Below are 25,164 nucleotides of genomic sequence, written 5' to 3'. Positions count from 1 at the left end.
AGAGCACCCTCTTGTGTCTATATAAGGAACAACAGGTAACTTTCACAGATGGAGCTGAAATTATGCTCCCATCGTCCGAACTACCCAAAATCGTCCCTCAGTGAATGAATTTGGAGGTAATAACCCCAGTGAACCACGAACAACCTCTACGTCAAATCTGACTTGACACATCTGATTCTTTTCTACTAGATACCCCCAAATTATACCAGCAGTAAAGAAAACTCTTCTGACATACCTCTGTTTATTTACATGGTCATCACAACAAAAATTGTAGTAATACTGTCATTACTGAATGCCTTAACAAACGAAAGAGCACCGGTGCACACCTGTTTCTAAGGTGCAGACACAAGGGACTGAAATACAGTACTGAAAGAGGTCCTACATTCTACATTTGTATGCAGGTTCATTTAAACAGCAAATTATCTACATGTAACTGTGGAGTGTTCGATAAGTGTTCGCCCAGCCCCCCCCCAAAAAAATTTGCCAGTGAATTACTTCACAACACTTGATTGGGTGAATCTGAAGAACACACAGCTCAGATTTACTTTTGTATATTTTTTAATTCAACAGAGTTCATGAGAGTCTCTCTCGTGACATCATGCATACACACAACAGATTTGTTAAATAGAACTGATAAGGTTGCTGATGGCACAGTCTGAACTCTCACTCTCATACACACTCAAACACCCTTTGACCACAGACACACATCTCCAAAAACACAGATAAAACGTATGTATAACATGATTCCAGCTCAGAACAATGAGGGCCCCCCCTCCCACCCCCCTAGGCCATCTCTCACTTTTTCTGCCTGGTGAATCTACACTGTGGCAGCTTCAAAATGAAGGGTTCCAAACGTCTAGAATTTGTCTTTGATTTACCTAACAGCTCATTAACAGAATATTAAGCCTCAAGCCTGAGGTGTAAATGTGTCATAAACAGACCCTGGTTTGTGCCAGTGTGGGTGTATGTGGGTGTGGGGGGTGTTCTGTAAAATTGAAAGGTCACATTTTTTGGGAGGGGGGGAGAACTGGATTCAATGTTTCAAAGCACCGAAACTCCTCATAGTAGTACCATGAGTTGAGGATACATTCATACACCCCCACACACAAACACACCCTTACACACGCATTCAAACAGCAGAGTCGGAGCTTGCCAAAGGGGGTGGATTCAGTCGCCCTATAGGCTGCGCAATCAGACACACTGAGTGCTCCTCCAATCAGAGTGAGGCACAGTGTCAGAGCATTCTAAGGAACTGCATCCAAACAAACTCTTCACTCCAGGCCTCAGTAGGTTATGTATTTGCTCTGTGTGTATGTATGTGTGTGTGTGTGTGTTAATAGGGTTTCCCTCCAAGGGCTGCTAATATCTGTTCACGCTCCTCAGCAGTGGGCATGTCAGGCTTCACTCCGTCACGCCTACGCTGCACCATCACACCATGCTGACAGACACACACAGGGAAAGACATCAGCAGAGGGAGAGGGAGAGAGAGAGAGAGAAAGAAAGAGAATGATTAACTTAGAGTATATTTCATTAATCCATGCGCTCAAAGGGTATACTAAAAGCATTAATAATATTTACATAATGTTCATACGACCACGGCTATGATCACAAAACCCTGATACCACTTTCAAACCATAATACGACCATTCTAGTTCAAGAAGATGAATCCACCTGATCATTGGCAACTTTAAGACAACTTGTAACTATTACCCTAAACTTACAAAATAATCTGTTATTCAAATAAATATACATTATTAAAGTGCATTATGAGTAAGTGAAAACCCTCACACATTCAACTGCATGGTAAATGAGAGACAGAAGCTATTATGTAAGTGAAGATATCTGGTGAAGACTACAGAATACTTACCCAGTATTTCCTGCAGTTTTTGTACCTTTGGAAGTAGGCAGAACACATGCTCTTATCATAGTTATACATGTTTAAGCATTTCTGAGAACCGTCACTCTCCTGTAAACACACACACACACACACACACACACAAACAGCACACAAACACAGCATTAGGGTCAGCATTAGAAAACAACTGATACAAATTCTCGTTATTTTGAACCAATCTAAATGCTAGCTACTGCAAGTATAATACGAATAAAATATGAACCATGCTCTGTATGTTTTTTTCTCTTCTTTTCACTCTAATCTGAATGCTTAATTCCCTATGCTATCAAAAGTCCCTGCTGTTGCATGACCACTGCACCAGTCCAGAGGGGTTAAGCCAACTACAGCTTCTTTTAATATGCCAATTGTACATGTGTGGTATGTTTTAATTTGGACATATTCTTTACAGGTGGTCTAAACAGCCTTTCTAAAAAAAAAGTGCCTATACCATTGAACATACTCTAACATTCTCACTGTACTTCACACAAAACCTAATGATCGTATCAAACTGTAGGACCAAATTTGATTTTGGTCACCTAGTCAACAGAAACCACAGCAACCAAGGTCCTTGTCCATCTCACTCCTCTGGCCCACTACCACCACCACACGCAGTCAAGCTGACCTCAATGCAAGGGTTGATGTCCTCATTACGAACTTTCCGGGCACTTGATTTAGCACTCATTCTCCTGCTTCATCCGTGTGTTTTGGAACATCTATGAGTTGCCGTCCCATCAAATGGATCACCTGGAACAGCGAAAGGAAATGCAATTAAGGAAAGAAGTTACACACTGAGAGGTTTTTTTTAAAGTATGTATCGTAAAGCCTAGGAAACATGATTTTGTATTTTTAAAAAAAGCTTTTTAGATGGGTATGGAAAGGTATCTGGGGGCTTTGTATGAGCTGTAAACATTAAATATTTAACATTAACAGGTCAAATTTAACGTCACTTATCTGAGACACTAAGCACGTGCACGTTTGTTCTCCTTGTCATCATTAATTCTTGCATTTTTATGTATGTCAAGGCGCTGTTAACAGTACATACATATTTAGACAATACGTTGACTAGTTACATTACACCTATGGTCAATACTATAAGGTAGGTCCACTCACGAGACGTTGATGTTACGTTGCACAACACGATAACCGTAACCAACAGTGGTAACCAATCGGCGCTTGCTTTCTTACGTATGACTGAGGTGAATTATGCAAACCCCAAAATACAAGCATGGCTGACCGCGAGACACCATGTACAAGAAAAATTTGAAAGTGACAGGCGTTTTTTTTTTTTTTTTCAAATTAATGTTGTTGTATTGCTCGTTTTTTCTGAATGACCTCCAGTGGTTTAGGCTACATCAGCTAAACACTGGACACATGACTTTCAATTTTGATTCAGTGGCAAGCATTAAGATATACCTACGCTGTGGTTTGTAATATAACTGCATTGCTTCCTGGCATTGTATAGTAAAAAATGCTTGTTTCATATGAGGTTGTAGTAAAGGCCCCGCTCACCTGGTTTAATATGGTTAAACTCCTCACTTGCTAACCCACATAGCACAACGTCAAAGGAAACTGTCGCTGCTAAGGTCGTAACATGCAGTGTTGGCTAACTTTTGCTAGCAGCCGGTATTGCTAAGCCTTAACAACACGGTAGCAATGATGCCGCTTTAATGGCAAGATATGTCACATGCGATTTATGTGACACAATCTAACTCACCAGTTAAACGCTGTGTGTATTCACATGCTGGAAAGTCTCATTTCTCTGCGATAGAAACTCTCAGAAGCTTTCACTCAATGTTAGATTGGACGTCATACCGAGCACTTCACAACTTAACCCCGATACGCCTACAGGTCATTGACAGCACAGTTGACCAACGGGCTGCGTTTCACGCAAAAGCGTTGGTAGCCATAAAGTCGACTGACACTTATTTTGTCCACTAAGATATGTCACAGGATTTTTATAACCCACCTATTGTTTTAAATAGAAATAAAATGGAGTCGTTTCGATTGACAGTATCACTAGCGAGTCCGCAAGTTGAACTTTTAAATAAGGGGCCATCAGTGACAGAAAAGTATGAAAATGACAGGACGTTACACAAATCAAAAGTGCGAGGAGGGAGGGACTGTAATGGGCGGGGCCAAATTGTATGTTTGGTTGCATCGCAGCGCATACACAATGGCTGCTGGAAAGAGGGGAAAGCAAACAATTTTCAGGCCCGCCGCGTCCAGCAAAAAATATGAGAAAAAAATTATTAAAAATTCGGAAAATAGTTGAAAGTCAAGAAAAACACCGTAGAAAGGATGTTAACGCTCCCACGGTGAGTTTTACGCAAATTAAGTAAATTGTTACAGTGTTCTTGAATTAAAATATCGGGGTTATTCAAATTATGAGAGAGGGGTGAGCTAGGGGAAAAAAGTTTGTGTTAATCAGCGCCCAGTTTGGGACCTGAGAGAAAAGCAGCGGAAGACAGAAATATAAAGAAAATTTAAATAAATTGTGTTATGTGCAACTGTCACGTCACGCTGACTGCAAATGAATGTCAACAATCGGAGGAATAAGTGGAGTTTGAAAAAGTTGGGAAAAGTTTTGACATTTTGTTCACTTTAAGTTTTTTTCTGAATATAATAACAACAGTGCTACGAAGATAGCCGAGCCGAACGCAGCGCATTTAAATATTGCAAAAAATATTATAAAATGCACGCTGCAGACATGCTGCTTCAAATTTGACATCTATGAGCACGCCAAGCGACTGTAAACATATCGTTATAGATAGAAGCACGTTTGCATATCCACAATTGTATTTTAAGCACGAAATTTGATAAATGTGTTATACTTTTATTTAGCAACGTAATTACAATGTTGTCGATATGATTGTAGCACTCAGACTTCTTTTAGAACGTATAGATTGTGTTTAGCGTGAAGCAAAGCTGCTGGTTCGGTCAATATCGGAGAGAAGAAGTTGCTTGTCAATATCATAAACAACCAAAATGGAGGGAGACGTGAGGGGGACTAATTGGGCGATGCTAAACATTCTCTACTGTATGTCCATCTGTCCGTTTTCAACATTAAGAGTGTCTAAGTCAGTCACAATCTACTACAGTCTGGCAACTGAATTCAAAATAAATCTCTATTGCTTTAATGACGAGAGTGAGTGTTTCGAATATGTGGGCTTTTGTGATTGTACATTAATATCGAAAGTTCAATAAAGCCGCAGTGCTGTTGCGTAGGGACATGAGATTTTGTTGTGTGTCAACGCAAATTGACAGTATAGATCAGTGGATCTGTAACAGGGAGAAAAACTTTTTCACATGAATGGCGCTCGCGTGGAAACGCACGAGCATCACAGGCAGTGCATGCAGACCGAATCAAAAGAGTCTGTGATGAAAACGTTGTACGAGTGTGTGTGCGAGAGCATTGAGGGAGATTCTGCTCTGAATCCGAAATGGGTGCACAGGGGTCATTTGGTCTGTGTGTTCGTGTATGTGTGTGTGACTAGTATTAGTGTCTATTGGCGGTTGTGGGTGGAGTTGGTGGGTCATGGGTGAGAGGGGAAAAAGTGGAGGTACCTATACCCCGCCTCATTAAGGGGTTGACTTAACTACGTACAAAATGCCTACGCTGAAAATGTCTCTCTTTCAAACTGCAATGGGGTCACTGGGTCTGAAGTTGAACCATGATGGTGATTCTAATGTTATGTAATGTTGGAACGGATGGAAATGTTCGGCTTTTTAAGAGAGCTTTACTGTCTTTCATCAGAGCATCTCTCGTGTATGGGCCAGATGTTTTCCCCCTTGGAAACGCGACCCAACGTGGTTCTCTGCCTCTTTATCGGGACGCATTTTTGTTTAAGATAGTAAGGAATAGCTGTATACACTCAGAATTGTATGTACTGTAAGAATACGTCCTAAAACTGAAGTTGACCCTCTAAAACAGTTGTTACGTCTCGAGAGGGTGGTTTTAATTGAGAATGACATGTGTAGATATCCTTTAATCGTGGACATAAAACATTGCTATGATTTTGTTTTTCAAAACTTGAGAATCTGAAATTGAAGGTTCTAGATATAAAACTGTTTGTTCTACTGTGCTTTATACCCAAACATTTACTGACTTTAGTGCTGTGCAAAAGTCAAATGTAAAATTCTTGTTTTATATCACAAGAGATTAGAGATTAATGTTTTCTGTTTGTTAGAGTTTAATTAAATTAATTTGGTTATTTCTGGTTGTTTTAATGTAGCTTAAAGTTCTCTGAAGGCTTCATTGAAGTGCATAAGAATCATGTTTATTAGTGAAAAATATTGTGGCTAATTCATAAATTATTATTTCCACTGTGGAACTCTTTTAGAAATTAAGATATGTTAACATTTCCAATATCTCTGTGAACTACTAGTAGCTAATCTTTCTTGATGAAAAAGGTATATTTGAACTAATCAAAATAGGGAATTTTTCAATTTTGATGTTATCTAAATTTGCTTTGAAAATAACTATGAGTGAATATTATGCACTGGAATCAACAAAAAGTTTGTTTTTAATGTGGTGTAGTTTTGCAGGAGGATTGTGCTGTCAAGTGAATATCTCCTTTATTATTCAATTTAAGTGTCATTATATTTAATATTTTATTAACAAAAATAACTGTAAATGTAGAGTAATTAATATGACAAATCTGTTTTGTACATGTAGAGAACCTGTTACATGGGAAGAGCATAGCATAAGAGTTGTGTGATTCACAATCTACCACCACAAGAATCTGCTTCATCTGTTTTACTTTTAATTCTTTAGATTCAAAGTCAGTTTCTCATCTTAGTAGCACTAGTTTAAAACCAATAAATGTTTTTATTAAAACTAGGAAGATTTTAGAGGTGTAATTTATTTAAAAATTGGTTAACATACTGAGTGTAAGGTAGTTGCTATTAATTGTGAATATTTTAGTCTTTAATGGCAAAATTGTTAATAATTAACTGTTAAATTGTTGTTCAGATAAAATAGTGTGAAATTAGGGAGCAGTTTCAGAATTACTAGTGAGTTTAGCATGTAGTTTCATAGCAGTATAAGAAAAAAATTTCTAAAAAAAACTCAACATTTAAACTGCAGTTTTCTTACCATCCGTTTATTTGATGTAGAATTTGCTGCTAACTGTGCTCACGTTTACAGTAAATATTTATGGAATTAAACATCAAACCATTAGAAATATAGTACAAATAGTTTGTTTCTTAATGTAAAAAAAACTTTGAGTCAGTGAAATTTTCTCAGATATTCAGATTAAATCATCAGCAGGCAATGAAATGTATTAAGTTAAAAATGAATCATATGAGATTGAAATTAAAAATGAAAATAGATGTGATTAGAGATGACATGATTTGACAGTAAACCTGAACCACATTCAGGTAGTTATGAACTTATGTCCTGAATCTGTGCAGCATGGTATTGTGTGTACTATGCTAATCTTTCATTGTCTGAGATTTTCTGTGGGAAATAGATCAGCAAGACTCCTTTAAATGGTCATACAAAAGAGCTTTCAAAATCTGAAATTTTCTTAGAGCTTCTAATGGCTTTATTTTGAAATATGTAACACTTTTTCTAAGAGTCACAGTAGCAGTGGCAATTCTTTTAATGGTCAAATCTCTGATATAACAAATACATTGGGGTGAGGAAGAGGTGTTTTGAGGTGACTGATGAAGAGTTTTACTCTCAACTATGAGAGTGTTAGAGAGGGATTGGTCATTGAAAGTGTAGCAAAGTGGATGGATGAATGGATGGATGGATGGATGGATGGATGAGGTGGAGTTGTAGGAAGAGATCTGTGAGTATGTGCGAGTATTTGGAGTGTATACCAAATTGTGACAAAAGGATAAGAAAACCAGATGGGAGGTGTGGTGCAGATTGTTAAAATCTGACAGTGACCAACATATTGGCAATACTTCAAGGATATGATAGCTTTTTTAACACTCTTACAATTAGAGATCTTGACAGCTCTGTGGATTTGAATCAGAAACAGCTCAAAGTAATGAATTTATGTATAAATAAAACTGATACCATACTCAAGATGGAACAGATTATTTTTACATTCATTTGATATGTTTACCATTCAAAATATGTCATTTTTTGGAGAGAACAGCGATCTCAAGTATGCTGTTTTCAAACATTTTGACAAATGAATGACAGAAAACATTCTTATCTGATTTTTGGTGTGTGTGTCAGTTTGTATTGTTTGGTGGTGTGTGTGTGTCCCAATTTTACAGAGTGCAGTAAGGTTTGCATGGGACAGCTTAGAGGAACGTCAAATTGGAGTATAAACAATTGTTATAAACAAACTATTGTGCCGTGGCTCTAACGCTTTGTTTGTGAGGCTGTAGTTTGCTTACAGCTTGCAGATCCACTGCAAATATCGACAAGTTTGTTCAAAATGTGTGGGTTCCTTTTTCTTTCCTCTAGTTCTTTTGAACAAACATTAAAATTGTTTTAAAAACATAGACACTGTTTTAACGGTTTGTCCATATACTCTGGCAAATTCTGTAAGAAGAAGATTCTGTCTTGTTGTTAAAGCATCATCTGGGTTCTTCAGCGTTTTTGGTTTGATTTTTTTTGTTTTTTTGTTCATTGGCTGTTGTTTCTGCGTCTCTGTACAGCTTCTTGATATGTTTTAAAGTTTTATTGGTTATCACTTGATTTATCTGTCCTTGGTAGTTCAAGAAGGAAAAAATTCAGCCAGTGCAGCAATCAGTTATCCCGCCCTGTTGGTTTCTTGCAGACCGTTGTCACTCTGCGGTGTTGAAGATTTGGGGTCACTCGCTTTTTCAGCGTCCGGACACAGTGTTTGTGTCCAAGCCGCTGGCCGGCAGTAGGTTGCCATGGCCACCGTCAAACCTGACGACTGCCCCCACACAGCGGAGCACGGCGGAGTGAGGAAGAAGAGGGTGGAGGGGAAGGGGAGGAAGAACTTTCCCTGCCAAATGTGCGAGAAAGCCTTTAACAGCCTGGAGAAGCTGAAGGTTCACTCATATTCCCACACCGGCGAGAGACCGTACTGCTGCACACACACTGACTGCACCAAGGCCTTTGTTTCTAAATACAAACTGCTTCGGTATGCCAGAGAAAGACTCTCTCTCTCACACACACACACACACACACACACACACACATACATACATATCTACATACATACACGTATACACTCGCCTGCATACAAACTTATATTAACGCCAACTCTCCTGTGCACGGATGCGTAAATAGATACTAATATATGTATGTAGTCAAACTCGAAGAAATGTACACCGAAATATAATCTACAGTCAGAGTCAGATGAATAGAGTTTCAAGTCTACTCAACAAACAGTCAGACAGGTGCAGTAACAACCCAGTGTTGTAAAGTGCGATAGTAAGATCTCCTCAAATGCTGTTTTTTTTAGTATGTGTGTGTTTTGTCTTGTCTTTCGGTATGTTTTATATAAGACTGTCAATGCGCTATATAGGTTTGACTGTGTGTCTGTGTTTCTCTGCAGGCATATGGCCACGCATTCACCAGAGAAAACCCACAAATGTAATTACTGTGAGAAGATGTTCCATCGCAAGGACCACCTGAAAAACCACCTCCACACCCATGACCCCAACAAAGAGGCTTTTAGCTGTGCTGAGTGCGGGAAGAGCTACAACACCAAGTTGGGTTTCCGTCGGCATCAGGCTCTTCACGCCGCCCACCGTGGCGACCTCACCTGCCAGGTGTGTCTGCAGCCGTATCCTAGCACCCCTCTGCTGCTGGAGCACCTCCGCGGTCACGCGGGGAAGAGCGCGTCGGGCACGAAAGAGAAAAGGCACCAGTGTGAGCACTGCGAGCGACGGTTCTACACCCGCAAGGATGTGCGGCGCCACCTGGTGGTGCACACAGGTAGGAAGGATTTCCTTTGCCAGTACTGCGCCCAGAGGTTCGGCCGCAAGGATCATCTGACGCGACATGTCAAGAAGAGCCACCCCCATGAGCTGCTGAGGGTCAAGGCGGAGCCTGTGGAGCTGGAGTCCCGCCCCTCCCCTCCGGCCGGACCTTTCACGCTGCGGTACCCCTTAGGCCACACCTCCTACTCTCCCCCGGCCCCACTGAGGGCAGAGCTAGAGAGCTACCTTTTGGAACTGCAGGCTGAAGACACGCCCCCTAAACTGGGCACCACAACTGCAAGCAGTGAAGCTTCCTCATTGGACTTCCTCTCTCCGCTCTTCAACTTCCTGCCTTATAACCAGGGGGCAGGGCCGGGGCTCGGAGTTTCTTATTCGGAGGAGGGGCCTCCTTTAACCATGCCCACCCAAGAAGCCCCTGAGCCTCTAAGCCCATTACATCCACTCTCACACACAAACACCCTCTCTCACACACACACTCTCTCCGCAAATTACACACACACGCCGAGCTTAAATACAACCACCACCCTGCCTCGCTTCCACCAGGCCTTCCAGTGATCCAAACACACAGATATGAAACACACAAACACTTACACAAGGAGATATCACCTCAGCACACAAACACAATATAGACTGTAGCCACCAGTCTACAAAAATTTAATATGTCTCAGATGCCAGTAAAATCCTGAGAGATATGGGTCTTCAAGAACATATTACACAGTCTCTCGTTTTCACGAAACAAACTCAAACACGTATACACACACGCACACACACACACACACACACATATACACAAGCGTGTGTGCAAGCGCGCACGAAAGCACACAAGCAAAATTCATTACTTACGTTTGGCCAAGTATTTTGAAGGCTTGCTAGCAGTTAGCTTAGCTACCGAGGATGTCAAACCTTGTCTGACGGCTGTCACTCAAATGAGAATCACCTTGAAAAGTGAAAAAAAAAAGGGTGCATGGCTGTAAAGCGTGGCACAGTTTTGAAGTGAAGCTCTGCTCTCGGAATAAAGACAGAGGAAAAGAGCGTTGCTTTTTTTTTTTTTTTTTGCTTTTTTTTTTCTTTTCTTCTTCTTTTTTTTTTTTTTTTAGAAATCCTCCCACTTAGCACTTTGAACTTCTAGTGATGTTGAAGATCCATCAAAGCTAAGAATTTGAATTTTTTTTTTTTTTTTGGATGTTCTTTTTTTGTTGTTGTTGTTGTTTGTTTGTTGTTTGTTTGTGTTTGCGTGTGGCTCATAAACTGTTTGGTACTGAGAAGAATACCAGCATTTGAGTGACAGTGTCAGATCTCTTCACAGCCAAAGGCAACCGAACCCCTCATAACCAGAGAGAGAATGGCTTGTCTCTGTTTTTTGTTTTGTTTTGTTTTGAATTATTATCATTATTTTTCTGTTTTGTTTTTGTTTGGCCAATTGCCTTCATTGCTGCTGCTCTCATATCAAGAACCTTAATAGTCTACCATTGCAGTTCTGCTTCATGACATTAAAAAAAAAAAAAGAACGAGAAAGGGAAACACAGACAGACTTTAAATAGACTATAATATACACACCCTTCTCTCTCTCTCTCTCTCTTTCCCTCTCTCTCTCTCTCTCTCTCTCTCTCCCCCTCCGTCTCTCTCTCTCTCTGTCTCTCTCCCTCTCTCACTCACAAACACAAGCAACTCTCAACCTCAGCCACCAGATTGCTGTCTGTTGCACTGATCGGAATGTCACAGTAAAACGTCTGTGCCCTGACAACTGAACAACATGCAGGGGGGAAAAAAAAAAAGAAGAGGCAAACTCAGTCTGTGAAATGGCCCTGCTATGAATCTATTTTAAAAAAGAAAAGAAGAGAAAAGAAGAGAGAGAATGTGGCTATGGACTACCTGATAATCTCAACACACGAGAATATGTGTGCGACTTCAATCGCCCCCCCCCCCCCCCCTCAAAACAACACCCAGCCGACCAACTACGTGGATTATCAAGGCTGGATGTGTGTTTGATAGTGTGTTTGAGTGGATGGGGTTGGGAGGGAAGAGGATGGGGGGGGGGGGGGGGGTGTTGACTGAATGTCCTTTTTTTTTTTTTTTTTGCATTCTTTGATGTGTGGATGTTAAAAACACATTGGGAGCTAAAAGTTATTGGTAACGGCATATACGTTCGGTAAGCCTTCATATTGGACATACTTGTCATCATGGCACTTTCAAAAAAAAAAAAAGAAAAGAAAAAAGTCAAATGCATTTTTGTTCTCTCATGTTTTATTTTGTCATTTTTGTTGTTTTGTATAAGACCCTTTTGTTATAAATGGTTTAGATGTCATATTTAGCTCTTAAACAGAAAATTTAGCATGTATATACACTGCTACGTGTGTTATTTTTACAGGTACACTTTCTACAGTGTTTAACTTTGTAATTTTTTTTTTTTTTTTTTTGCTTTATTGCACAAAAAACATCTGTGTCTCTTAGAGAGAATAAAACCTGCAATCTCCAGAGTAATACACACAAACACAAACATACACATACCTACACCTCCTCTTTAAAAAGCCAATCCTTGGATTAACAAGGATTAACAATCTGAACACAGTGGAAAAGAAGTATCGTGTCGAAACTTTTGAACTGATCTGAAGAAGGTGATGTCATGAAACTCTCCTACTGCTGATATGCTGAGTCCAATGAGGTCATGGATCTCTCTGGATTTTTAAAATTTTTTTTATTTTTTTTTATTCAAAGGCGCGTTCAGTCAGAGATTCTACCCTTCTGTTGACTCGCCCTTCAGCTTCAGTGGTAACCGTCATCACCCAGTGTGTGTATGTGTGTGTTGAGTGTGTGTGTGTGTCGTGTGGAACACTCCTGCGATCTCTCTTTTGGATTATGCTGCTAAAGGACAGTGTATAGTCCCCGATGGTGCGACAGACCTCTTCTCTAGTTATATTTTTTATTTGAAATCTCAGACTGTGCTGAAAGGAGAGAGGGAGTGTGTATATGTGAGTGTGCGCATGTATGTGTGTGTGTTGTGTTGTGCCGCGATTTGGTTCATTTCGAAAGGCAAGATCGTCTCACTCAGCTGTCAGAGAGCTGCAAATCGCCATGGTGATGATGTTCATTGGAAGGGCCTTTAAGTGACTGACCTCTGATCTTACAGCTAAGGAAGAGGAGAGAGCGAGAAAAAGGGAGAGAGAGGAGAAGAGAAAGATTCATTCAGAGGCAAACAGCATTCCAGCCATAACGACAATGATGATGATGATGATGGTGGTGGTGGTGGTGTCTGTGTTGTAATTGTTTTGTTTTAATGCATTCTCTAATGCCATCCTGTGATAATGACCTTCTGTTGCTAATCATGTATATTTTACTTCAATGTACTTTACAAACTACTGTTGTATGTGTATAGCCCATGTCAGAATGATACATATATCTCTATGTGTATGTGTGTTTTTGTGTGTGTGAGTGTGTGTGTGTGGATGTGTGTGTGTGTGTTTGGAACTTAAAGCTGCAGCCTGCCCACATTTCATTTTCCTCCCGATGACATCATCCAAAGAGAATGTTATTTATTGGCTGGCTGAGTGTGCCAGGTGAATTGGAGAAGGCAATTGGCTGGCTGCTAGCAGGTGTGTGTGTGTGTGTGTGTGTGTGAGTAAGTGTGTGTGCGTGTGTTCAGACGACCTTTGCTGCTATGTGAGGAGAGGAGAGATTCGGTCCAGTGTTAATACTGTTCACAGTACTGAGAGCTCAATAAATATACCAGAAGAATTTACTTTGTGTTTTTTCCTCTGCCTGCATTTGTATGAAGGAGATTCCTTTTTGTAATATTTTCGGAAGTTTACTAATCTGAACACAAGCAAAATAATAGTACCATTTAGTCATGCAAAAAGTATTCAATGAAATAAGCCCTAACCAGCCACGTTTTTTGAAAGTTGTTCATTATTATTATTATTGTTGTTGTTGTTGTTATTATCATTATTATTGTTATTATCAGAAAAGTTTATATGGGTGTACTTTCGCCAGGCGGCATGCAGTACATGACGATGGAAATAATTTCAGTTTCAATTGCAGGTTAGTTCGTCGTTAAGACGCTATCAATTTATTTTTCCCGCGCATGCGTAATCCACAGGATTACACACTTTAGTGATGGTATATGATATTGATGCGCATCCGGATTGAGGAAGATAGTTAATCGATTTATTAACAATACCGATAGTTGCAATACTTTACCCTAGGTTTATTAGTGACTTAATCAAAGTTGTATATTGCGGATTAACTAATCAAGTGATCACTTGACCTACATTTGTCATGTGACCTCACCTGAGTGGCGCACAAACTGGGCCCACATGAAACCAGTCGATGCTTACACCCTGACAGCATTCCTATGCCATGCCATCTCCAATCCCCCCCACGCGGCTGTTGCCGAAGGAGTTTGGGTCAAAATTTGGGGCGTGCAGCAGCCCACTGATCGCCAAGTACGCCAGTGAGTCGACGCTTCGGGTTCCCGCAAACACATTCCACACCAAGGTTGTCAGTAGGTTGTCGTCACCGGTGATTAATTGGCGTGAGCTGACATCCCTGGAACCAATCGGATCCGGTGGATTCGGGTCTGTCTTTAAAGGCAAGTATTTTGGTGAGACAGTTGCAGTGAAGAAAGTTAAGAAGAGCTCAAAGAACAAACTAGCCTCGAGGCAAAGTTTCTGGGCAGAGCTGAACGCAGCGCATCTACGCCATAAAAACATTGTGCGCATAATAGCGTCTACAACAAGTACTCCGTCGGATGAAATGGATCAAGACTACATTGGAACCATCTTTATGGAGTTTGCCGGAAACATGAACTTGCAACAAGTTATTTATGGTGTCAACGACCCACTTAATCCGGAAACCTGCGTCAAATACTCTGCAGACATAGCCTGCGCGCTCCAGTACTTGCACGCACATAGTGTCGTCCATCTGGACCTGAAACCTGCCAACGTTCTGGTCTCAGATACCGGGGTGTGCAAACTGGCGGATTTTGGTTGCTCTCTTAAACTCGAGAGCAAAGCTGGCTTGATGCCCCGTTTGAGTCATATAGGTGGGACATATACCCACCGTGCGCCTGAGCTACTGAAAGGTGATGAGGTTACGACACGCGTAGATATCTACTCTTTTGGTATAACAATGTGGCAGCTTATCGCCCGTGAGTTTCCTTATGAGGGCGACCGACACCACATTCTCTACGCTGTTGTTGCCTATAATCTGCGCCCAAAGATCACTACAGAAGTTTTTACGGAGTCCGCGTTTGGACTCAGTTGCAGAGCGCTTGTGTGTCGATGCTGGAGTGGGGACCCAAATCTCCGACCAAGCGCCGATCAGCTTCTCTCAGACTTGGCACTGATCCAACTGTAAGACCAAACCTCAAATCAGATTACAAAACAGACGGAGTTATTCGTTTTATTGTGACTTTTGGGTTTTATTTTTGGAGAAACACCACTGTATCACGCACAACCCACAAACAAATGGTCAGTTTAATTCTCATACTGTTATACACTAGTTTGGCCTCTCACAAAGATTACTGTAATGACTTCAGGATAAAGGCAGCGTTTCCCAAATTTGGGGATCCACGGTCTTATAAACGCTTAGTTGCAGGAGGTCTTGTCTTATCTATACTATCGTGGAAAACCCTAAGGTACTGCAGTGCATTACCAACAAGAGGCCAGCGACATTTTTGATCACTATGAGGTCTTCCATCCTCGTGCACAAATTACCTACTGTGAAAATCTCCTGTAATGACCAAGAAAAGGATTTTAATGTGATCTGTAACATATTTTAATAAGTTCATTTCGATGTGTTCGTATATATGAGTGTGAGCTTGTTTTGTGAGGACCGGCTAGACCTGTTTAACCTAATGTGTAGATTATATTTCTAAATGGATTGTTACGCTTTTTAAAAAAGTAAACGTAAATATCTGTGGACGTAGCACTGCTACAATGTTTTAGATATTCTAACAGATTTGATTAAAATGTTTTTGTTCCTAACTTGTTGGTTTGGCTCGATTTGGCTGCACATCCTTCAAAATTCTGCAGTCTGAATGAACCAATGGAAATCTAGGTGGTCTGTCGAGCCCTCTAATGTTTGGTAATGTTTAGATTTTACTCAGAAATATGCATATTAATGACCACGGGAACGTGACAACTAGAGGATTTTAAAATAATTTCATATCAAAACCAGCGAGAAAATATGTCTTCGGGGAGAAGCACAATGATAAGCCACCGTTAGAATCTTAATGAGAGCCTAACATAACAACTATACATAAAGACTCCACCAAAAAAAAAGAAAAAGTTTGAAGGGCATTTCTTTTCGTATTCCCAGTAACTATTAATCTGATTTTAAACTACCGCCAGATCCTTGTTTGCCTATTGGTTTCGTGCCTGCGGGTGCAGAGTTCATACAGTACCCGGATGATGTATATATTAGTCTGAGCAGGCCCTACATCCTTCCTTTCCTGAGGAACTGTGGGGACGGAGTGAACGCATCCTGACTCACCGCTGTTCGCAAGTTGCTTTCACGAATAAGTCGGTCAGGAATATTCAATAATGGTAAGAATTATTTGTTCATGGAAAAACTCTGTTTACTGTGTTTATTCTGCCACCATAGTTACTGCGTTAGATACGTTTCACGCGCTAACTTGTACGGTTCTTTCCTCGATCACACACGTGCTGGTATATGTTTTCTTGTTAGCCGCCTAGCTTTTCTTTTACTTGCACTCCGTGAAGGTGGAAGAACCGTAAGTGTATTCGTCGTTCTCATGATCTCCTCCTCATATACGCATTTTTAGTTCAGTTAACTCTTAGGTGTCGTGCGGGCACAACATGTGTTGTTTCATACTGTACCAGACTAACATTAGCGTGGGTGAGATTTGTTATCTAGCTAGCAAGTGAGCAGTCAGAAGTGTCATTTACTTAAGTACGTGTTCGGAAAACCTCTTTAACGCCCATTTATATTTATAATGTGTAGCCTAATTGCTGTGTTGCACGACACGGCTTTTTAAAATTAATAAAACAGCGCTCTAAAGGTAATTCAGCTTGTGGCTGGAGTGAGATTATTGGATAGATATTGATTTGAAGCTCTTTAAATAATCGCGGTTGACTCCAGAAGCTTACTGCCTCATGGTGACGTACGGTTAATTTCAAGACCCAGCTGACCAGTCTTAAGTTGCAAGTAACCTGGAAACGCGAATATTACATTAACTAATAGACTTCATGAATGGAGTAAAGAGAGTTTCAGCCGCTGTGTAAAACTGACTGACATTAAGGAACATTCGGTGCGTTCCAGTAACTGATTCGTTTCCCCCTCTGTGATTATAGGCATTCAAAGACTCCGGCAAAGCGCCCGTGGAGCAGGAGGTGGCTATTCACCGCATCAGGATCACTCTGACCAGCCGTAATGTCAAGTCTCTGGAGAAAGGTGGGTCTACCTCATACACACAGTTTACATGAGGGCAGGTCAGTCCAAGACCTCTTAGGCTATGAGGATAAAATCAATTAAAATGATTAGATGAATGAATTATCCTATACGCTATTCTGAGCCTCAGTGCCCGAGTTCATGTGCGAGTCTGTGTTTTATGGACTGAAAGTTAATGTGTGTGTTTTTGTTTTTTTTGTTTTTCCCTCCTCTCCTCTTGCAGTGTGTGCTGATCTGATCCGTGGTGCTAAGGAGAAGAGCCTGAAGGTGAAGGGACCAGTTCGCATGCCCACCAAGGTAACCTACAGTGTGAAAGTGGAGCACGCTCACTAAATCACATTCTGAAATTAAGAAAATGATGTCAAGTTACACAACTCCTTTCCGCAGATTTTAATGCAATGATTTTAATCTCTCTCTCTCTCTCTCTCTCTCTCTCTCTCTCTCTCTCTCTCTCTCTCTCTCTCTCTCTTTTTCTCTCTCTCAGACGCTGCGCATCACCACCCGTAAGACTCCCTGTGGTGAGGGTTCGAAGACATGGGACAGGTTTCAGATGCGGATCCACAAGCGTCTGATTGACCTCCACAGCCCGTCGGAGATCGTCAAGCAGATCACCAGCATCAGCATTGAGCCCGGCGTCGAAGTCGAGGTCACCATCGCCGACGCATAAACCCGATCAAAACTGAGTTTGACATGTGCAGTCGAGCCAAATAAAAAAACAAAAAAAACAGAAATTGAATTTGTGTCGTGTTTTTGTTGATCTATTTTTAGGTCTTATATGGTTTTTTGTTTGTCCTTATCCCAGAAAGAAGGACCTGGATCCCAAAATGAAAAGTTAGTGTTTTACTCTAGAGATGTGGCCAACCTTATTGTGGGGTGGCCCACAGGGGACAGTGTTCACCATTATTCTCCACCATTCAGTTTATTTATTCTGTGGCTCAAGGTTGAGTGTGACATCCTTATGAAGAGGTTTTTGTTAATCAGTTTGCAGGGCTTGTCCAGAACAGTAGTGGGCTGTTATAGTAAACAACCACACTGAACAATCTGGTAAAACATCCAGAAATGTGTATTGACAATTGACCTGATTTGAAGAGCCTTTGTGGTCCTTTTAATATATTTAGCCTGAAAGTACAGTTTGTGGCGGTACATTAAGAGTACTGATTGAGTACAGATGCCGCTTTGAATTAGAACAACCTCTGGCGTAGTTCTGTACCAGTTGCTATTTACTGCAAGTGTATCTGTCACATTGAAGTGCTACAATGCAGGGGTTTCGTAGACCACGGATCAACTCAGACTTCTATTCCACCGAAGAGTTTAGTGATAAACCTTCCTGTTTAACTTAAGCAGACAATAAGTCTAAGACTTGTGAAGGACCTGATTTTTGCTGCTCATGGGTACTAAGGATTCATTTTAATCTTGGAAAAGTGTCAAGAAATTCAACCCATTGTTCAGTCAAGTTAGTCTATAACTAATAGCCCAGTGTTCTCAATTTTATAGAGAAAATGTGCATTACAAAATATCTTGTGAAGATTTTTGGCTTTGCTTTTGTTGGTGGCAGATTAAAACACAGAGTCTTCACTTTAGAGCTGTGTCTATAACCGTGCAGTGGGATTCTGTGATCCAACTGAGTACAAATCCACAGAAAATGACTGGAATGTTGAGATGATGTTAAGTAGCTGATTGCTGGAAATTCCTGATTGGATGCCTGGTTTAGGGAATGAGGTGTGATTGGCAGGATGCTATTCTTGCTGACATTTGATTGGTGTCCTAGTTAGTGCAATGTAATAATGGACCCAGCTGTTGCTGGGTCAACACTTTGCTTGACTGTGTGACTGAAAGAAAGACAGCTGCATTAAAAACCACTGGCTTAAGAAATCCAATTGAAACTTTCTGGTTACCATGCAAATGGAGCATTAAGAAGTCTATAGCTCTCCTGCTGTTGTTGAGAGGCTTGTTTCCTTAGTAGGTAAACAAAAAAATTGGATTCACACCCTCATTCACCTCTTTACCTTCGTCACAGCAACAAAGGTATTTTCTGACTGCCGTTTTGTGTGTAGTCATGACAACGCTTCATGATATGACACATGAGTGCACGATGTTAGGGAAAATGGAGTCAACGGCATGCGATCCACATCATGATGCGCCGCTTCCAGAAATTTCTGGGGTATCTTCTATAGCCTCAGCACAGGTATCTGCACGATCATCGATAAATGTTACAAATCTAATCTAATGTCATTACTTTCCTAGTAGAATATAGTTGAGTTGTTATCCAAAGCTTTGCCTGTGTGTCACAGGGTTCTGAAATGTTTGTTATTCCGGTTGTAGAGTGAGTCAGTGGAAAGTCCTGAGAACCAACAGCTCCGGGTTTATCTGAGAGTTCGCCTTCTCAGCAAAGAGGAGCTGACCAAAAATGAGGACCAGGTATCAAACCCACAGAGTAGGATACAATCAAAGTAAGACCTAACACATGCTTCTTTAATAAGCTATAATATTCTCTCTCTCTCTCTCTCTCACTCTCACTCTCTCAGGGCTGTGTTGTGTTGGAAAGTCCTGAAACTGTCTTGCTTCAAGCTCCAAGGGGTTCTGGCTCCATAAAGAGCAGTGAGAAAAACATTAGTCATCAACGACAGAAATTCACTTTTTCTCAGGTACACACACACACACACACACACACACGCACACATTAAAGACCTGGTCAGAGTCTGTTCAGTCACTATTGGGGAATCTTTTACTTCATTCTTTGTTAGCTGTCTCCTCTCAGACGTCCAATTCTTCCATGTATTTATGGTAGCATTGCACCATCACATCTGAGTAATATTTTGTGTGTGTGTGTGTGTGTGTGTGTGTGTGTGTGTGTGTGTGTGTGGTGCAGATCTTCAGGCCAGGAGTGACTCAAGCGGATTTTTTTGAAGGCACCATTAAGACTCAGGTGAAGGAGCTCCTTCGGGGGAAAAACTCCCTGGTGGTCAATTACGGAGGCACTAACAGTGGAAAAACACACACTTTACAGGGTAAGAAAAATGCACTAGAAAGGCTTCAGCACACACGTAAATGGAACATGGAACGAGGTACTTCCACACACAAATTGCACAGGCTGCTGCACATGCAAACGCAGTCACCCACTGTGCAAGACATGACCAAAAAAAAATGTGTGTGTGTGCGTGCGTGCGTGTGCAGGGACCTCAAAAGACCCTGGGATCCTACCACGTGCTCTGAGGGCAGTGTTTAGGCGTATCTGCGGACGTCAGTACAAGCGTGCGGACCTGAAACCATATCTGAGCAAAGACATTGAGCAGCTGGACGCCGACCAACTCAAAGCTGAGGAGAGCAGCAAAGAAACGCTATTCAGCTCCCTCCAAGAGGTACTGAGACTGTGACAGTAAAAAAAAAAAAAAAAAAAAAACACCCCTCCCCAACCTAATTTTAATGTTCAGATAGGAAAGGGCTCAAATAGCTCCTTCTCAGATGACGCTGCGTGATGTAGGGAAACTTATAAACCACAACAAGCTAAACTAGAACTACCCAACCGCCACCGGACTGGAACTGAAATCTAAGACCCTAAAGCAGCTCCAAGAGACTGCCTAAATCATTATTACACCATATTAAGTATTCAAAATCTCTTAGCAGCTTTACTATGATGTTGAGGATGGTGTGTGTGTGTGTGTGTTTGTGTGCGTGTGTGTGCGCGCGTGCGTGTGCCTGTGTGTGTCTGTGTGTGTCTGCATCCGTCTGTCTGTGTTCAGGAGCCTGAGTCACCAGCAGACGACGGGCCTGGAAACTCTTTATCTACCAATCTGTCTCCCTCCTGTGAACACACAGGTAACTACCATTAAACTACCTGTTTCAATCAACACAAGGTGCGCAACACAACCAAATTTCTCTCTCTCTCTCTCTCTCTCTCTCTCTCTCTCTCTCTCTCTCTCTCTCTCTCTCTCTCTCTCTCTCTCTCTCCTTCTCCCTTCTCCTCCCCAGTGGACAGAGCTGATAGAGTTGATGACGGTGTGCCATGTGTCTTCTCTGTGTGGGTGGCTTTCTATGAGATTTACAATGAGAAAGTGTATGATCTCCTTCAGCCTTCACCCGCCACCAAAACCAAGAGACGCCCCTCGCTGCGAGTGTGTGAGGACGGTGCCGGAAACCCCTATGTCAAAGGTCGGGGTGTCTTCCTTACAAAAGTGCTCCGTCAGACCATGATCTAATGCAGCTTAATTTTTTTTTTTTTTTTTACATCAATAATTCTGTTCGTCTTTTCAGTTTTTCTTTTAGAAATAGATAACGGGCCATGAATGTGTCACAACTATTTACATTTAGTGTTGTCACCCATTGAGACAGGATTAAACACCCCTCATGGATACTTCAGATATTTGACCTGTGTGTGTGTGTGTGTGTGTGTGTGTGTGTGTGTTCCTACTGTAGATCTGAGATGGGTAAATGTGCTTAGTGCAGAGGAGGCCAGTAAGATCCTGCGTGTAGGAAATAAGAACCTCACCGCCGCCAAGACGAGCCAACCCTCCAACAGAAGGCACAGTGCTGAATGTTTTTTGCCAAATTTTACTCCTCATTGTTTCCCAGGAATGGGGACCCACAATACTGCATTTTTTCAGTGCAGCGGGTCATGCCCAAACACACCCAGTTCAAATCGTTCAGGCTTTAGAGTTTGGTGTGACATTTCAGTGTTGGACTTGCATGTGAACATGTAGTGCTGAGAGGCTCCAAATCTAAAAAGTGTGAAATAGTACTGTACTTGACAATCTATAGTACACTGCATTCTTTACAGGCGTCTGTGATTTACCGGACGTGTTTGGTTTTGGGGCCTTTTTGTTTGCTTGTTTGTGTTTATTGATACATGGGGACAGTAAAGCTTCTTTAGGGACAGGCTCTTATGAGCCATTCTTGAACTGTACAGTTATTGTAGACCTGTTGTCTGTTTATAGCCACAGCATCTTCACAATCAAACTACTCCGGATCAGTGGAACCGACGTGCAGGGGATATCAGAGTGAGTGTATATAAGTGAATCTCTGTGTGTGTGTGTGTGTGTGTGTGTGTGTGTGCCTGGTGTCTGCATTTCTGCTTTACGCGATTTTACGTTTAAAAGACAGGTTCTTGGGTGACTGTGTGTGTGAATTTTTCGATCTTTCTCAGGTTTTCTATTTGTGACCTGCTCAGTCCCGAGAGGTGCAGCAAAGCGAGGACCCTGAGTGAAGGTCTGAGAGAAGGAGGGAACGGGAAGAATTTGCTCGCGATATTGGGGAAGTGCATCACCGCCCTCCGAAACAACCAGGGAGATGGGTGAGCAAGTGGCTGCTTTCACAAAGTCACAGCCTCTAGTTTAACTGTCCAAGTATATTCAGCAATGAAAATATAAAACAATGCTTTCAGTTATGCTCCAACTGTTCGGTTTGTGATGGTTCTGGAATACCTGCATTGCGTGTGTGTGTGTGTGTGTGTTTCAGGTCAAAGAGCAGTTACGTCCCCTTTCGGGAGAGTAAGCTGACATGGCTGTTTAAGGGTGTGTTTTGTGGGCGTGACCAAGCTTCCATGATTATTAACATAAACCCGTGTGCCTCTGCCTACGAGGAGACGCTGAATGTTATGAGGTTCTCGGCCATCACCAAACAGGTTTGTCTCCACCGTAAATGAGTGTGTCACTATAACGTGGCCATTGCAATGATATGTGAGCCAAGCTATTATGTTAATAGAGAGTATTTAGCAACATCTTGGAGTTTATCAAATAATAATGGAGTGTGTGAATCCCTGTTAGGTGGTGCAGGTGTTTCAGCCCCGTTCTCTGGAGTCTCTGGCTCCACGCCTGGTTGGGCGGAATGGGAAGCCGTTGCTAAGAAACGGGGTGATTGACGACCAGGCGGTGGATGACTGCCTATCGGAGGAAGAGCTGCTGGACGGGGAGGATGAGGCTGATGTGTCAATACTGCCACAGGAGGTAACCCATTGTGATAGTGTTATGTTTTCAATGCTCTCACAACATTTGCCATTAACTTGCAGTAACCTAATGTTACTGCAACCAACTAACTCTCTCTCTCTCTCTCTCTCTCTCTCTCTCTCTCTCCGTGCGTGTGTGTGTGTGCGTGTGTAGGAACTGTTGAGTTTGGTGGAGAGCCTGCGTGTGAAGCTGTTGGCTGAGCGCAGGAAGAACCTGGTACAGGAGATTGAGATCCGTAAGGAGATGGGCGACATCATGCTCCAGCAAATTATGGAGTGTGAGGAGCTCCACAGGTGTGTGGGTGGGTGTGTGTGTGTGTGTGTGTGTGTGTGTGCGCCTGCGTAAGCGTGCGTGAGCACGTTCAGATGAAAACTGACAAAAACTAATGTAAACAGAAACCGACTCCTGACACATGGCCTGTGCGTGTGACACCCAGCCGACAGATAGCAGATCTAAAGGAGAGTCATGAGGAGAAAATGACGAGCACGTTTGAGATGTATAAGGAGGCGCTGAAGGAGCACGCATACCAATGTGCCGTGGAGGAACAGGGAGATGACTATGTACCTGTGGAGGAGTACACGGCTGAACAGGAGCGGGTAAAGGTGTGTACATTACTACACCCTCGCTTCGTATCTCAATATTTTTAAACGTGAACGTATCTTGTCTAATACAGGTTTTCCCCAACCTTTTTTTTTTTTGTCAGTTGAAGCCATTCAACCCAAATTATCTCCCTCAGTTACCCCCTTGAGGTTTGAACTAACTGAATTTAATTTGACATTGACGTTTTCATGACTACCTCATAATCCCCCCCGCAGTACCACCACTGGCCCCTAGGGGTTAAGGGAGCCCTGATTGGGAAGCCCTGCTCTAATATGTTTTTGTGTTGTTCCTTTAATAAGGAGCTGCAGAGGAGACTGGTGGAGCTGGAACAGGACTGTCAGGAACCTAAAACTGGTTCCCACACGGTTCTCACCAAGGAGAACGCTGCCCAGACTTCACCCCACACCCCTTCGCAGGATTCAGGTCTGACATGGAGGCTGTGTGTGTGTATATACATATGTGTATGTATGTGTAAGTGACATACTGGTACCTTTTGTCTTTGTGCTTTTAGCGGATACTGTGCGTTACAAATTGCTCTATAAGGAGAAGTGCGCTGTAGAGCAGCTTTGTGGAGAGAAGCAGGAGGCAAGTACATGAATGACTTCAAACATGAAGAAGTGTTTTTTGTCATGTTTAACTCTCTACCTGTCTGTGTTTGTCCAGCTGATTGTGTCTTTAGAGAGTCGTATCAGAGAGCTGAATGAGACATTGCATGAGGCTGGAGAGAGTTACATGGAGAAACTTGCTGAAGTCAAACAATTAGAAAACAGTCTCGCCTACGAGGTAAACACGCAGACAAACAAAAAAAAAATTACACTCCTCTACATGCACACGCGTGCGTAATATTTGTACTTTTTCCTCCTTAGGAGCAAGAAATTAACCGTATTCAAAGTGATGTCGCAGAGAAAGAGGCGGAGCTGACCGCCCTGAGGGAGGAGCTAGCCAGACTGTCCCACGAATCGGTGGGGCCGTCGAGGCCAAGACGAGGACTACTAGCGAACATCAAAGAGACGGTGACATCACCACGAAACGCGTCTCTGTGCCGCACGTTCCGGAAATCTGTGAGAGCCACATCGACTCTCAGGAAGAAAACCTAGCTGAGCAACTGACTCCAAAATCACACCTTCGTTACTTTTGTTCTGATTATGTCCACTCGAAATTTACTCGTTGAATGTTGTCAGTGAATTTCTCCGGTTGTAAACCACACCCAAATGTTTGTTGTCCTTCCATTTTATTCATATTACAAAAATATGTTTTAATGTCTGTTTAATTTATGTATTTGTTAATAAAAAAGTATAAAAAAAGAGCTGTTTCTGAATTGAATTGAGCTGATTTTTTTTTTTTTTTTTTGGTCTTATTTTTTTTCATGTAAAAATGGAAGAAAAAAAAAATTGCCATAGTTGATTTGTGAGCTATTACAAGTGTAACTTTGCCTTTCTTTTC

The 25,164-nt window shown here is 41.8% G+C and overlaps 5 protein-coding genes and 1 non-coding gene across 7 annotated transcripts; 5 read left to right on the top strand and 1 right to left on the bottom strand.

The window, feature by feature from the left end:
* Positions 1-550: 550 nt before the first annotated feature.
* On the bottom strand, positions 551-5,567 carry chchd7 (coiled-coil-helix-coiled-coil-helix domain containing 7). Of its 2 annotated transcripts, none has more exons than XM_030779846.1 (4): positions 5,548-5,567; positions 2,517-2,559; positions 1,868-1,966; positions 551-1,438 (listed from the first exon to the last, which is right to left on the bottom strand). In XM_030779846.1, the coding sequence occupies exons 1-4, from the start codon at positions 5,565-5,567 to the stop codon at positions 1,334-1,336; spliced, it is 267 nt and encodes an 88-aa protein (XP_030635706.1). In that variant the 3' UTR covers positions 551-1,333. The 2 variants fall into 2 exon arrangements, with proteins under 2 accessions (XP_030635706.1, XP_030635705.1); XM_030779845.1 differs by lacking the exon at positions 5,548-5,567 and adding an exon at positions 3,609-3,693 and having other exon boundaries at positions 2,517-2,638.
* plag1 (pleiomorphic adenoma gene 1) lies at positions 4,145-10,330 on the top strand. Its single transcript, XM_030779844.1, has 3 exons — positions 4,145-4,209; positions 8,638-8,970; positions 9,388-10,330. The coding sequence occupies exons 2-3, from the start codon at positions 8,738-8,740 to the stop codon at positions 10,328-10,330; spliced, it is 1,176 nt and encodes a 391-aa protein (XP_030635704.1). The 5' UTR covers positions 4,145-4,209; positions 8,638-8,737.
* Positions 10,331-14,128: 3,798 nt separating this feature from the next.
* mos (v-mos Moloney murine sarcoma viral oncogene homolog) lies at positions 14,129-15,127 on the top strand. The gene has a single exon (XM_030779172.1). It carries the CDS (start codon positions 14,129-14,131, stop codon positions 15,125-15,127), a length of 999 nt encoding a protein of 332 aa, XP_030635032.1.
* A 1,096-nt stretch (positions 15,128-16,223) lies between these two features.
* rps20 (ribosomal protein S20) lies at positions 16,224-17,913 on the top strand. The gene is made up of 4 exons (XM_030779661.1): positions 16,224-16,317; positions 17,086-17,185; positions 17,406-17,479; positions 17,667-17,913. Exons 1-4 carry the CDS (start codon positions 16,315-16,317, stop codon positions 17,847-17,849), a joined length of 360 nt encoding a protein of 119 aa, XP_030635521.1. The 5' UTR covers positions 16,224-16,314; the 3' UTR covers positions 17,850-17,913.
* On the top strand, positions 17,242-17,312 carry LOC115817699 (small nucleolar RNA U54). Its single transcript, XR_004025489.1, has one exon. It is a non-coding gene; the product is annotated as a small nucleolar RNA U54 (small nucleolar RNA).
* Positions 17,914-19,238: 1,325 nt separating the features above from the next.
* On the top strand, positions 19,239-24,818 carry LOC115816204 (kinesin-like protein KIF20A). Its single transcript, XM_030779171.1, has 17 exons — positions 19,239-19,367; positions 19,505-19,600; positions 19,708-19,827; positions 20,052-20,190; positions 20,357-20,541; positions 21,037-21,331; positions 21,596-21,701; positions 22,114-22,176; positions 22,323-22,469; positions 22,634-22,799; positions 22,942-23,121; positions 23,275-23,414; positions 23,558-23,723; positions 24,021-24,144; positions 24,233-24,306; positions 24,385-24,504; positions 24,588-24,818. Exons 1-17 carry the CDS (start codon positions 19,239-19,241, stop codon positions 24,816-24,818), a joined length of 2,481 nt encoding a protein of 826 aa, XP_030635031.1.
* Positions 24,819-25,164: the final 346 nt, after the last annotated feature.

Source organism: Chanos chanos, chromosome 7, assembly GCF_902362185.1.
Source record: "Chanos chanos chromosome 7, fChaCha1.1, whole genome shotgun sequence".
Classification (NCBI taxonomy): Eukaryota; Metazoa; Chordata; class Actinopteri; order Gonorynchiformes; family Chanidae; genus Chanos; species Chanos chanos.
Note: the sequence above shows the minus strand (reverse complement) of the source record. Positions and strands in the feature narration are given on the sequence as shown.